This window comes from Eptatretus burgeri, chromosome 2, assembly GCF_056783735.1.
Source record: "Eptatretus burgeri isolate ZD-2024b chromosome 2, Ebu_testis_v1, whole genome shotgun sequence".
In the NCBI taxonomy this organism is placed as follows: Eukaryota; Metazoa; Chordata; class Myxini; order Myxiniformes; family Myxinidae; genus Eptatretus; species Eptatretus burgeri.
This window is the reverse complement of record NC_140962.1, coordinates 116008125-116022160: the sequence shown is the minus strand read 5'-3', so window position 1 is coordinate 116022160 and position 14036 is coordinate 116008125. Positions and strand designations below refer to the sequence as shown.

The 14036-nt window shown below is 43.6% G+C and overlaps 1 protein-coding gene across 7 annotated transcripts in view; it reads left to right on the top strand.

Moving 5' to 3' along the window:
• Positions 1 to 14036, top strand: part of LOC147032891 (serine/threonine-protein phosphatase 6 regulatory ankyrin repeat subunit B-like) — a 127973-nt gene that overhangs the window by 27593 nt on the left and 86344 nt on the right. For all 7 annotated transcript variants that reach the window (XR_015055395.1, XR_015055396.1, XM_085870877.1 and 4 more), the window contains one exon: positions 2954 to 3037. Coding sequence is in view for 4 of the 7 variants with exons in the window: in XM_085870877.1 (XP_085727003.1) it covers positions 2954 to 3037 (84 nt within the window). In the remaining 3 variants the exon portion in view is untranslated. The remainder of the gene's footprint in view (positions 1 to 2953; positions 3038 to 14036) is intronic.

Below are 14036 nucleotides of genomic sequence, written 5' to 3'. Positions count from 1 at the left end.
ACGTCCATCCGAGGGATGGGCATGCGCATTGAATAATCGCCCTGCCTGTGAAACACTCGGATGACAGTTTAGAGCAGGTTAAGGGTGAGGATGTGAAACGAGGCTGGACAGCTTGGATACAAGTGTGTGTACCTCAAGGTCATTCTGTCAGCCCCTCTGATTAGCTGTATGAAATGTGGAACTTTCGGGGGTCATTTCATGTCGATTCAACAAATTGCTTCCATTCGACCACTCCAGAATTTCTTTAAATTCTGAACACTTTATCGACAGCCATCATACTCTGTGAAACGTACAACATTACAGATTTTACTCCGCTTGTTGATTTGGAACCTATTTAAAAATAAAAAAAGTCTGTCAGCTGGGAATGGCTACTTTTAATTAAGTGAACACGACAATGTTTGGTCAAAATGTACGTGGTTGTTTTGTCAGATTCCTGAAAATGATACTGTTTAATCGTTATCTTTATGTATTATCACTGTACAAAGTTTTATCAATTGCGCTTTTTAATTGTATGTTGCACACTTTAAGGCACCACCTCAACAGAGACTCACACCCGATGGGATAATTTCAAATTTCATTTGCACTTCGGTTTATTAATCTCGATCATTCACACCAAGCATTGAAACAGCTGTCTTTACAAGTTGCTGTCGTTTTAGGGCAGAATTTTATGGTTACATCTACTGTACTGTGGAAACCTTGTGTTGGCTTAGTGGTTAGGATTGCTGGCTTGCAATGTTAAAGTCTGGAGTTTGAGCCCCGTTGCCACTGAATTAACACCAGGTGGGTTTGACTCTGCCTGTCATCCTTCTGAAGTCAGCGAAATGAGTACCAGTGTACTGCTATAGGGGCACAGCATCAGCGGCATAGTCGCGCCCCAACAAAATGATAGCTACCCGGCAGCCAAGCTGCCATACGCAAGAAGAAGATCTACTGTACAAAGTGAGATTTGGACTTGTAAAGTTTGGGGAGATTTTGGCCATTTTAATGAACCCCATTCCCACACCCCATCCATTTTTATGCCTCCACTGATGAAGGCATTGTTTTGGGGTTGTCTATCCGTCCATCCGCATGTCCGTCTGTCTGTTTATGCTAATTACCCTCGCCAAAGGATTCGGAGAGGGTATTGCATTTGGGTCCGTTTGTTTGTTTGTCTGTCTGTTTGTCCACACAGAACTTTTGTGTTTTTCTCCGCAACTGCTTGTCGGATTGAGAAGAAATTTTAACCAATGGTGCGACTACTCATGTAGAATGTTTTAATGATAATTATGTCTTAAGTCATGTGGTGTGGCAGCCATATTGGAAAAAATGGAAAAACTTTGGATCTCTGTACCTCTGAAACCGCATAAAGGTAAAAATTGAAACTTGGCACAGCAAGTTCTCCTCTTGGGAAATGAGAGCGATTTATTTATTTATTTATTTATTTATTTATTTAAAATAAATATGACATAGGTGTCCTCATTATGACGTCATAATTGCATATGTAGAACGCCATATCCAATCAGTATAAAAAATTGAGGGCCATTTAGGGATAAAATGCTTCACAGAAAAAAAAATCATGACGTCATCGGTCACGGCATTTGGCAGCCATACTGTTTTTTTTTTTTTAAAAACCTTCAAAAATCTTCTTCTCTGAAGTGGCTGAACAGATCGAGGCAAAACATTATATGCATGACTGCCTGTCCACGAGGAACAAAAGGTTCACACACATGTCATTGGTCACATGGTTTGGTAGCCATATTGGATTTACCCTAAAACCTTTAAAAAATACACCACTCAAAAGAAGTCCTGGCGAGGGTTTGCAATGTCTGCTCTTTTTCTTGTTTGGTAATTGTGTCACAATGGTAGTCTCTTGTATGGCCTTTGGGGTGCTCAAATGGCCTGAAGGGCAAGAACATGGCGTACCACTTTTTTTTCTTTTTTTTTTTTCTTCCCCCCCTCTCTCTCCACCGTCATCTACTGAGAAATCTGGCTTAAAAACGCTTACCTGTGATTAAATGCTCCTACATGTTGTGAACATTTGCCAAGTCATCTGAGTCGTGATGTTTTATCAGAATGAAGCGGCTCATCCAGCTAATGGATGCAACTCCCTCCGATGAGTTTTTATTTGCATTGAGAGCTCAAATGCCGAGAGAGAGACACAGACACAGACACGTGCAAGCAGGAGACCCCTTATCCCATTAACCCGTGCCTAACGTCTTGCTTATGTGGCCACCGTTACTTCCTCATGTTGTGACTCAAAACCACATCGGACGAAGCAACTGCAGACTGCGTCCTGCTGAGGACTTGATAAGGTTAGCCTATGCTTCTTCAATATGTCCAATCAGATTAACATCTTGCAGCACAGAGTTCAACTGCAGGTAAGGGGGTAATGAACAAATAAAAGCATGTATGTAATTACATATACTGTATGTACTACATACCCACCTACACCGACACGCATTAAATTGTTATTTTCACTATTATTATTTTTAAACGACCAATGTGATTGAAGTTTGCAACACAGATCAAGTTCAATTTTTCCACCCATTAAATCTCACTCATTCCATGCCGTTTGTCTGAAATGGCTCCATGAAAGTGAAGTGATGTTTTCAATTAAAATTTTACACTTCCTTCATGATTCCTTTTATAATCTCCTTTGGCGATACAACCACGTTCAGCATTAACGTTGGGGGTCCAATGAGGCTTCTATAACCTCACAAGAGAGAATTATGTGTGATGTCTTTGAAAGTATCACATTTCATTCCAATAAGCATTATGTTGTGTTGTACTCAACGCAAGTGCAGACCCCAATGTATTTATATGTACATTTGGGGAGACATTCCAGATGGTGGTGAAGAGGATAAGATTATTTTGCTTGTGCTTGGCAAGCATTCGATGTATATTTCACATGCTTGGTGCTTATTTGAGTGCAGATCTTTGAAATGTCATTGTTTATGTTTGCGTGTGCTTGCAGCCTCCACTTATTCAGGCAATATTCCATGGAGATCCAGATGAAGTCCGGGCACTCATCTACAAAAAGGAAGATGTTAATTCTCAGGTGTGATGCTGTTATAGCAACATGATTGTATCCATGGGAGAATTTAATCCCTCATTTCTCCCTCTACCTTCATTTGTAATTGATTTGTTTCATATATAGCTGATGTCTTCTTGTGTGTTATGATTGCTTCTCCATATTTGGTTTTTAATTTTTTATGTTTTTTGTTTGTTTATGTTTTTTTTTAAACAGCTCAGGAAGCACAGTCAGCATAAAACGTGTAAATAACATTTTATAGGCAATTAGATGACCCGTGAACCCGTTGGGTTCCCGTTGTGACAGCGGTTGATGAAAAAAATCATTTCAAGGGGGAAAAAAATAGGATAGCTCCAGTGAACTATACCACTGAGGTAGTTTGCATTGATCAAATACTCCTGAAGAGTACTTGACTGAATCAGGAATTTTTTTTTTAAATAATTTTTTCGTTGCCCGATTTGAACGAAACTTGATACTGTACATCGTGGGAGAATGGTGAGTAAGGTAGCCCTAAAATTTTTGCGCTATCGTGTACTGTTTTGGCTGTATTTCGGGAACATACAAACATACATACATACAAACATGATGAGTTTTAGTAAATATATATATTGTTACGGTTGTGGAAATTCACAGAACACCATTCAGGCTTCCAGAGATCAGTTATGTCAATAAGTGTATTTTCAGATTAGATTTCCCCACCGTTGTTTAACGGGCTATTATTCGTGTAACCGGGCTGTGATCTTTGAGTCAGCCATTATTCTTTTGCTATCTTTATTTTGGAACAACCCCTATTTCAACACCCACAACCGCCTTTCAACAACCACACCATCCCCACCACAGCGCCAACCACAACCACCATCTCAACAACTCCGCTAACCACACTGCAACAACAACATCTCAACAACTTCCGCCCCAATATCCATCAGAACGGGTAAACAGAAATGATTGTTGGAAAAGAACAACTGACCCCAGCCGAGCTCTGTTGGAATTTTCCCTCAGAAGGGCGAAAGAAACATAATGTCCGTGATCGGGCCAAAAGAGCGGGCCAAGAGCCGAGCCGAACCCCCCTGGAATGTCCCCCCCCCCCCGCGAAGGGAGGGACGAGGCGCTGGGGCGATACAAGGCCGGGCTGAAAATGCCCAAGGAGTCGGTCGGTCTTGTTTCGCCATGCCTGGGAGTGGAGGTTTGGGAGCGGAGTCGAGCTGCAATCGTCTGCAGTCTGGGAGTTGCAGTCTGGGAGTTGCAGTCTGGGAGTTGCAGTCTGGGAGTGCAGTGGAGTCTGTCAGCGAGGGGAAAGAGTCCCTCTGCTTGGTCTCTCTCCTTGGTTGACGGAGGCGCCGGTGGAGCCGGAGAGGAGTCGCCAGCCAGATCGCCGTTGAAGGGACAGGTGGAGTCCAGCGGAGTGCGGGCAGGGCCACTGAGGGTCGCCGAACCAAAGCCCGGCGAGTCACCACGAGGGTGAAAGGTAGCCTGCACGGTCTCTCGGAGTCTCGCAGTCATCCCGGCTCCGAGGAACATTAAAGGCCTGCGGGCCCTATTCTTACCCTTTTCTTTCCTGGGGTTTCTTTGAATGAATGTTGTGGCGCCGTGTCCGTCAAGTAGTGAACAGTTAAGTGCATGTACATAATATAAGCGGTTGTAGTTCTTTGTCTTGCTTGTTCCTGCATTGCTTTATTGTCTACATGATTGCATACGTGTTTGATTGCATACGTGTATGACTGCTTACGTGTATACAAATAAATATCCTTGTGAATGTTGACCTGTTCGTTGCCTCCTTTCCCTTAACCTCGCTGCCGTATTGCATTCGGGATATTAGCGGGCTTTTAAATAGCCGATAAAGTAATCCGATATATATATATATATATATATATATATATATATATATATATATATATATATATATATATATAAATATATATATATATATATATATATATATATATATATATATATATATATATATATATATATATATATATATATATATATATATATATATATATATACACACACACACACGAGGTGTGTTCAAAATGTATCCAACCTTAATTTTTTGTGCGTAAACAAATGAAGCTAGGGAGGCGTGGTTTGGTGCACGTATGTAGGCGATCCTAATCCGTATGCGTGAATATTATCCCGCCTGCAGAAGCTGTCAGTTGCCGACAGACGGCCGATGAGTGAGGAAGTGTAAGTGAGCGCCGTCAGATTTTCGTTTTTGAAAAAATGACGGAAAAACTTGACAACACAACTGCATCAAATTTAGTGAAAAGCTTGGCGATTCCCAAGTGGAAACGATCCGCAAGATTCAACAGGCCTTCGGGAATGAAGCAATGGGCACCACACAGATAAAGAGTGGTACAACCGCTTCAAAGATGGTCGCAAATCAGTGGAAAGTGAGGCATGTTCTGGTAGGCCCTCAACATCCCGAAATGAGATCGTCATTGACCAAGTGAGGACCCTGCTGATGCAGGATCGTCGAATCACGATCAGAGAACTTGCAGACGAGGCGGGCGTCAGCATTGGATCCGTTCATTCCATTGTGACTGAGGATTTGGGCTTAAGGAGAATCTCAGCGAAGTTCGTGCCAAAGCTGCTAATGATCGAGCAGAAGCAACTCCGTTTGGAGATCGCACAGGACATGCTGGAGACTGTGAACAGCGATCCCAACTTCTTCAACACAGTGATCACTGGCGATAAGACCACAGTGATCCGTCATTTTGTCAAAAACGAAAATCCGACGGCGCTCATTTACACTTCCTCACTCATCGGCGGTCTGTCGGCGACTGACAGCTTCTGCAAGCGGGAAAATATTCACACATACGGATTAGGATCGCCTTCATACGTGCACCAAACCACGCCTCCCTAGCTTCATTTGTTTACGCAAGAAAAATTAAGGTTGGATACTTTTTGAACACACCTTGTGTGTATGTGTGTATATATATATATATATATATATATATATATATATATATATATATATATATATATATATATATATATATATATATATTTTAAGTTATTTTATCTTTTGAGTGAAATTTAATTAAAAACAAACAAGAGTAGCATGTCAATATCTGGTTGAGAGAGGACAAGAGGAAGAGAAAGATTATATATTGTTGTGGTTGTGGAAATTCGCAAACCACCATTCAGGTCCCGTAGGTGAGATATCTCTGTAAGTACATGTGTAGTTAGCCCAAACCCGTTGCATAGAGGGAATTTATGTGATCCATCTGGGCTGTGACGCTTTGAGTTAGCCATTTTTTCTGTTCTATCTTTTATTTCAAACAAACAGCATCTCAACAACCACGCCATCCCCACCACAGCGCCAACCACACTACAACCATGCCACCTCCACCATCAACGCTACCACATCTTCGCCACTCGCCATTCAGCAGGCCCTGTGCGGTTACGATCTCCAGGAACAAACAAAAACCAACCACTATGCTTGGGGGTTTTCCCGCCTGTTTGTCCCGTCAAGGTCCTCCGCGTTCGGTGTGGAGGAGGGGCGATGCAGTGGTCAAAGGTGAGAAAGGGTGGGGGCCTCTTTTTGGGGGAATAATTCCCTGGCTCCACGCCAAGACTGACTCCCTCCGGCCCCCGCACGGCGCGGGGTGGAGGGAAAGTGAGAGGTCACGCCCCCCTTCGAGAGGCTTCTCCAAGAAGATCGAAGGGAGGCGGGGCCGAAAACGGGGCGGAGCGAAGGGCGGAGCCCCGCGTTACAAAAGGCGAACAGGACGGACCTTGAGGGTAGTTGGGTTGGTTGGTCAAGAGTCGTTGGTCGAGAAGTGGTTGGTCAAGAAGTGGTTGGTCAAGAGGTCGTTGGTTGTTGGGTTGGTTGGTCAAGAGGACGTTGGTTGTTGGGTTGGTTGGTCGAGAGTTGGAGTGAGTGGTTAGTCGAGGGTTGGTCTTCATGGTCGTCTTCTGGCTCGAGTCGCGAGCTTGTGGTTCCTGCCTTGCTTCGTTGACCCGTGCACGAGCGCGGAAAACAGCGCCGAACAAACCCCGTCCGTTTCCCTAAAACCCCGTCCGTACCGTCGAGTGGCCAACACGTGCAGGCGCGAGGCACGCAGGAGAGGACTCACCTACCACGCTCGGGCACGGAGTCGCGGCCAGGCGGGACCCCGTCGACGGACGTCGGAGAGGGACTCGACACGCTCAGGGAAGTTGCGACTTCCATTTCTTTTGGGTTCTGTGTAAACGTGTGTGTGTGGCGCCAGTCTGGTGAAGTAAAACTGTTAAGTGTTGCCGTGTGTCGGTCTTATTCGGTAGTATCTCTGCGTCATTGTTTCTTTTGTTACATTTGCTTTTTGTGCATAATTGTTTTAATTGCTATATGTGTGCTCTGCGTGTGTCATGTAAATAAAGTGCTTGCATGTTGCATTGTTCCCCGTTTCGCTGCGTCCTTTCCTTCGTTTGAATCTCCATCTTGCTTCACGTAAAGGGTTGGTAGTGGGCTTAATACGCCCGATAATTAATCGGAACCGTCGAGGCCGACGATAACACCGCTCGGTTATCCCAATAGTACGGAACGGATCGCTTAAGCGCCCCGTGTCCGGAGTCGACCTGCGGCGAGGTGCGATCGCCCAGTCTACCAGCCGCGTGGGTACTTAGGTAGGTCGAGTTTGGCGAACAATCCTATCCCACGCGGGTGGCCGATTGGCACGATCGTGGTGAGGCCGAAAGGCCCACCCGTGACTGGCTCCCGGCGTTAGTCCGAGAGGGTCACGACAGAATTGTCCGTCCGGTGGGCGACGTGCCGCGATTCGAGTCACGTGGCCGATCGCACGTCGGCGGGCGCGAATTCGCAACAATATATATCCCTACAGAGATGAAAATTGGCAAAACTTTATTAATGATGCCCTACCACTTCTGGTTGGAGTTATTTTGATTTTATGGATGTAGAAGTGATTCCACGACCTTCCCCTCCCCCTTTCATCTGCAGCACGTTGCTATGAGTAGCGTCATTTGCTGAGGGCGTGGCTGTGCCGATGATCCATTGCCCTCTGTAGGTTAGTGCAGGAATTTGTAATTTGTTCAAGGTGGCTACTCTTTGCAAAAGACTTTGTTGGATCTTTAACACCCACCAACTAATGCCGGCAGACAGGACGGCCACCCATTTTAGCGTCCATCTGAGGGACGGCACACACATTTATGCCCCACTCTGCCTGTGAGAGACAAGGATGACAGTTTATTGCTGTGCTGAGATTCAAACCCAGGCTAGACAGCTCAGAAGCAGGTGTGCGTACCTATTCCACTGTCGTCCTGTACCCTTTGTAAAGGCCCGGTCACACCTTGACGTTTTAGCCAACGTATGCCAATTTTTGGATTTTTTTCTAAAACGCTGGCACACGTTGAATACGTTATGGGTAAGTTTTGATAACATTGAGAGCACGCTGAAAAACACTGCCAGATGTCGTTGTACGCTGGCTTTAAACGTTGTACTTTTTGGTTGTCCTCAAATTTTTTCATGCTTGAAATTTCACGACGTATGCCGGCGTATGACTCACGTTTCGCTACGCTGGCCACAAGTTGTATGCACGGTCTGCGATCGTTGACAGACGTCAACACATGCTACTTGTAAGTTAATCATAAGTTGAGACACGCCGAGGTAATGTTTAGTGTACCCGAAACTTATTTCTAACCTATGATTAACGTGTTGTTGGCACGTTACGCGATCGTTGCCACACATCGACAGACGCTACTTTTAAGTTACTCATAAGCTGAAAGACGTCGGTATAACGGATCGTCCTTGCGTCAGCATCCACGGCCACGGCCAGGACACTTATTTGCAGCATTCTTCAAACTTTTCTTCGGCATGACGAGGATGTTCACACTTCGATGTCTAGCTTGGCTATGATTCCAATTGTCCATCGGCAGCGTCTATTTAAAATCGTCGAGTTTGAGCGTTTTAACACGTTCAGAAGAAACGCTTCAAATTTCAAAACCCCAGCGTCAAAAAACAAAGGCGAGTGACAGCAATTTAAATCGTTCATTGTAAACAATGAAAATAGCTGAGTGGTACCGTTTAAAAGTCGTTGAGTGTAAAAAAAAAATCGAATTGTTGAGCGCAAGCGTCTACTTTCAATAGTGGAGATGCAGCCATTTAAATCGTTGAGTGGCAGCCTATGAATAGCAAACCCTACGTCACCGGCAAAGATAAACTGCCGCACGATATGGATAAGTTAGGCTATCGTTGGGCATAGTTTGTGAACGCCGGCTTCACGATAATTATTCGTTGGTATATCGTATCTATAAGTAATCAAAGCGCTCTATGCACATTATTAGTTCATTGTGCATTTGTGCAACCCGTTATGAATAGACCTAAATCGTAAAAACAAGCCATAGCTCATTGTTGAAAAAGCCCCATAAAAAATTAGCCGCGAAGAACTTCGAACAATGGTGCAAAGATGTCTCCTACCCGTGGACACGCGGACGCAAGGAGGATCCATCATAACCCACACCCTCCCCCTCACACTCACCTACTACTGCCAACATGAACAAACTACTACTGATACTGTTACTGCTGACATGGACATCGACTCAAAAAGGACTCGAAAACACTGTTGGGTTCCCCTTTTATGAACACCATTTTTATATACCAGTTCCCAAAACCGCTGGGAACACGTCTTTATATGGCAGTTGTAAGCTAGAAACTAGTTAATTTATTTTTTTGTGTCGACCGGAAGACGTCATTGGAATACGTCTACATACGTCGACGTGTGTTGGGACTACGTAAAGAATTGGTTCAAAGCACGTCAAACATAAGTTAGAAATAAGTTTCGCGTAAAAAAGACATTACCGCGACGTGTTTCGACTTATGAGTAGCTTATAAGTAGCCTTTGTGGACGTGTGTAAGCGTCCACATATCGTGTGTAAAACTTATCCCCATCGCATGCGGAACGTGTGTCATACGCCGAGTACGTCGTAAAATTTTGAACATGTTTAAAATTTCTTGACGTACTCTACTTACTACGACGTATGATAGCGTATTTAGCGTTCTACTCACGTATACCAAACTTACTCATACCGTATTTGACGTGCCCCAGCGTTTTAGACACATTTTTCTTAGGTCGGCATACGCTGGCAAGATCGCCAAGGTGTGACCGCGATGTTGTCACTTCCATTTCTATGGCAGTTATGATTCGAATCGTTGTGCATCAGCCTTTTAATAGGCTACGTTACGACATCGTCGGCGATGCATGCAACGCGCTATGCCTAAGTTAGACTATCGTTGGGCATCGGTTGTGTAGGCCGACAACAGGTTCAGCATTCGTTGGTATAAGTTATCTATAACACAACGAAACGTTCTGTGTCCATTACCAATGCATTATACATAAGACCAAGTCGCTATGAATACGTCCGAATCTTTAAAAAAAAACATCAAAAGTTCAACGTAAGCCAGCGTTTTACATACATTTTAATACGTTGCCATCGCTGGCTAAAACGTCAAGGTGTGACCGGGCCTTTACACAATTATACATGCAAGGAGCAGGGATGCTTTACGAGCTGTGCTGACGGAGAGCACCTGGTTTGTGCAGCATTTTTTGATCACGAGTCTCTGACAGGAAAACAAAAGATTAACATGGTGAGCAATGTCGATGATGCTGGGAATGTTGGTCTTGCTGAGTCGGTGCTTTTCTCACTTTGGTTGGTGATCAGTAAGTCAATGGCCGGACTTGACTTGTAAGAAGAATGATCACCATCAAAATTAAAATAAATAAAAAAATTGATTGCTTTGGCAATGATTGGTTTCACTTTTTTCTCAACATATGACTTGTCTGTTGTGATTTGTAATTTGTCTGCACATACGACACTCCCCTCCCCCCCACACTATTTCATCCAAAGCACGATGTTTGCATTATTGTAATTCCATGTTTATCCGCTGTGTAGCATTATTTCACCATCCATTGACACAGTTTGTTATCAGTAGCTCTTTAGAAGCCTAGTGTTGGCTCAGCATTTACGGTAGCTGGCTTGGGATCTTCGGGTTCTGAGTTTAAGCCAATTAACCATTGAATTAACACCAGGTGGGGTTGACTCAGCTTGTCATCCTACCGAGGTCGGTGAAATGAGTACTCGTGTACTGGTAATAAGGGCATTGCATAAGTGGCATAGCAGTGCCCTCAGCCAATGCCTCAGCCTTGTGCTGTGTACGAAGGACAAAGAGTTGCTCTTCATTTTGTTTTGTGTAAAATATGAGTCAAAGCTTCATCATAGTATAATACTGTACTTGTTGCAATGGATATCTGCCTCCTACAATCATGTTTTTGTTTTTTTGTTTTGTTTGTCGTTTCTGGAGATGTCCGTTTCATCGATTCACCCATGTGTCTTGGAGTTTAAGAAAGACCCATGTGTCTTCGCATATTCGTTTAAGAAAGGATTTTGCATAAACTCATACATATCTCTATGAATATTGCCAAGTGTGTGTTTGTACATTATGCTTTCATGGCCAAACCGTATCACCTAGTGGTCCCACATTTTGGGTGTATGTACTTAAGAATATGGGCAAGGTTTTAAGCTACCAAATGTTGACCTTGAAGTCCGTTTTGAGGCTTCCAGACAACTCTCTATAAAATGTATGTTGGGATGTGGGGTCCGGCAGAGCTGCACGGACATTGAGGCCAATAGCGCCATAGCTTTTCAATGTCCAACATGCCCCGAAACTACCGCCGGGAAAAGCTCACCCAGCTAGGCAGCTCCCCCGAGGTAACCAACCCCCTTCCCTCCCACTCGGCAGTGCCGGATCAGATTTGAACAGTCCTATTTTCTGCCTTGGTTATGAATCCAAACCTCTTATTTGGTCGTTCATAATACTGCTGGGGAGCATTGGAGCACAAGAATCCCAACCCTCTCCCCACCCTCTTCATCACTAACTCATTATTTACCTGACAATTTATTTCAGTTTGTCATCTTATTGGTGCATGTGATTCCGTGCGTGCGCATGCATGCACTGTGCACATAAATGTTAAATCCATCTCATCCTCTTTTGCTCTCTCACCCTTCCCCATCACCATAATATCTGATGATAAGCCCTCATGTGATATATTGACGCTGAGAATAATTGGCAGCTTTAGAGAGGGTATTCTAATTCTAGCTATGTTAAAGAAAATGGATTCAAATTTCATTTAAAGCTTCACTGGAATGAACAGCCATAAAGACTTTGCAATCAATGATGGTGAAATGTGCAGGAAGGATTCCCAAAACATCAATGTTGTCGTGTGTAAATAGGTTTTGTAGCTGCTCATTCAGTGTTCATGCTGGTTGGCCTTTGTGAAGTATAATTTCTTAATTTTAATGGCTTAAACCAGTTTACAGCACAGCAAAAGCTTCTGTGGGAGAAAAAGCTGTTTTACCTGTCAGTTTTTGATGATAGGTGCAGTAATGATTGTCCAAGTAAATCCTTTCTTTCTCTTATGATTTATTAGTCATGTGTTTCACATGCAGATCACAATAAAGTGATCATCATGTACAACACCTGCCGTAGAAGCTGTGTGACGATAAAAGAAAGCCTTAATTGCCATTTTCTTCCTTGGACCAGTTCACAATGCTTGCATTGCTGATGTGGCCCATCCGTGTAAATGGCTACATCTTCTTTTCCATGGAAACGTCGGTCAATGTGGCCTAATGGTTCGAGCATCCGCTCTGAGTCTGGAAGATCGGCGGTTCGTACCCCGACCGATTCTTACCAAAGACTTTCATAATGCTACGTGTTGCTTCCTTGTTTGATGTTCAGCATTTAAAGAATAGAGAACGGAAAATCAACATGAGGTTGGCATCAATGGAGAGAAAGAAATTCCTCCTCAGTTGCCAAGCTGAGTGTGGAGAGAAAATGGATGTCATAAAGATGATGTCACTGCAACACGTGACATCACTTTCCCCCAATCTGAAAGTCTGTGTTTGTGTGAAAGTAAAGTCTGGTGTTCTCATGTATCCGTCTGCATGTCTGCATGATTTATGTTACAGCTCCTCCATGAGCTTAAGTGCCTGTTAAAAAAATAAAATAAAAGACCACTGGACCCTGGCCTATTGTGTTGTAACCCAAATTGGTAGCATTCTGACCGGTGGGTCTGGAGAAGATTTTTGAAGAAATTTACGAAGTTGGACATTTTGACCTTCTTAGTCATGTAACCGGAACGACCTTTGCAATTCCTGTTACGAGTCAGGAGAGGAACGTTGCTGCCAAGTTTCAGCCGGATCGGCCCAGCAGTTTGGCCGAAGAAGTCGAAATAGGAGATGGACAGACGGACAGAGGACTGACTGTGCACGATGGCAATACCTTATCTGGATTTTATATTCCAGGTAAGCTTAAAAATAGATATATACAGCATAAAAAATCCACATCAAGATGTTTCCTGTCACAAAGCAGCTGACTTTTGTTGGGCCATGTTAAACTCAGGAAAAAAGAACGAAATCACTTTTATCTTTGACTCGGCATTTTTACCGGTAGCTTCGCTGACTGATTTAATCAATTGAAAACATGTTGTAATTCACAAACATTCTGCTCCATTCACCCTATCCTTTGCCCAAGTTAATCTTCCATCTGCTTGGAAGTCGGCAATCACCACCTTCATCAACCATCCTTGCTGCTTCTACATGGCGCGAGCAAAAATCACTCCGGCTTCGCTGCGAAGCTGTGTTGCACGCCGTTGTTTGAACCTCGGCTCAAAATGAGTGACATGAAACTTTTTGAAAATTTAGAATTTTTCTGACTCAGATTTCATCATCACCGTAATGAATATTATCAAGTAATTTCAACTTTCTTTGCATGAGAAGATGACTTGTAATACTGACTAACACCGGTGGCGCGTTCTGATGCACATTTACATGAAGAAAATTGGGGGTCTCCCCCCCCCCCCGACCTTGAACTCCCCCAGATATGCTACCCTGACAAAACCATACTTGAGGTACGCTTAGGAAACATGCAAACTTTGCTTGCATTTGGTTCGGTAGTTTTTAAAAGTTTTTGAACCATAAAAACAAACATTCAAGTTCATATTTAAAATGTAGATCTCCATTCACTCGTCTA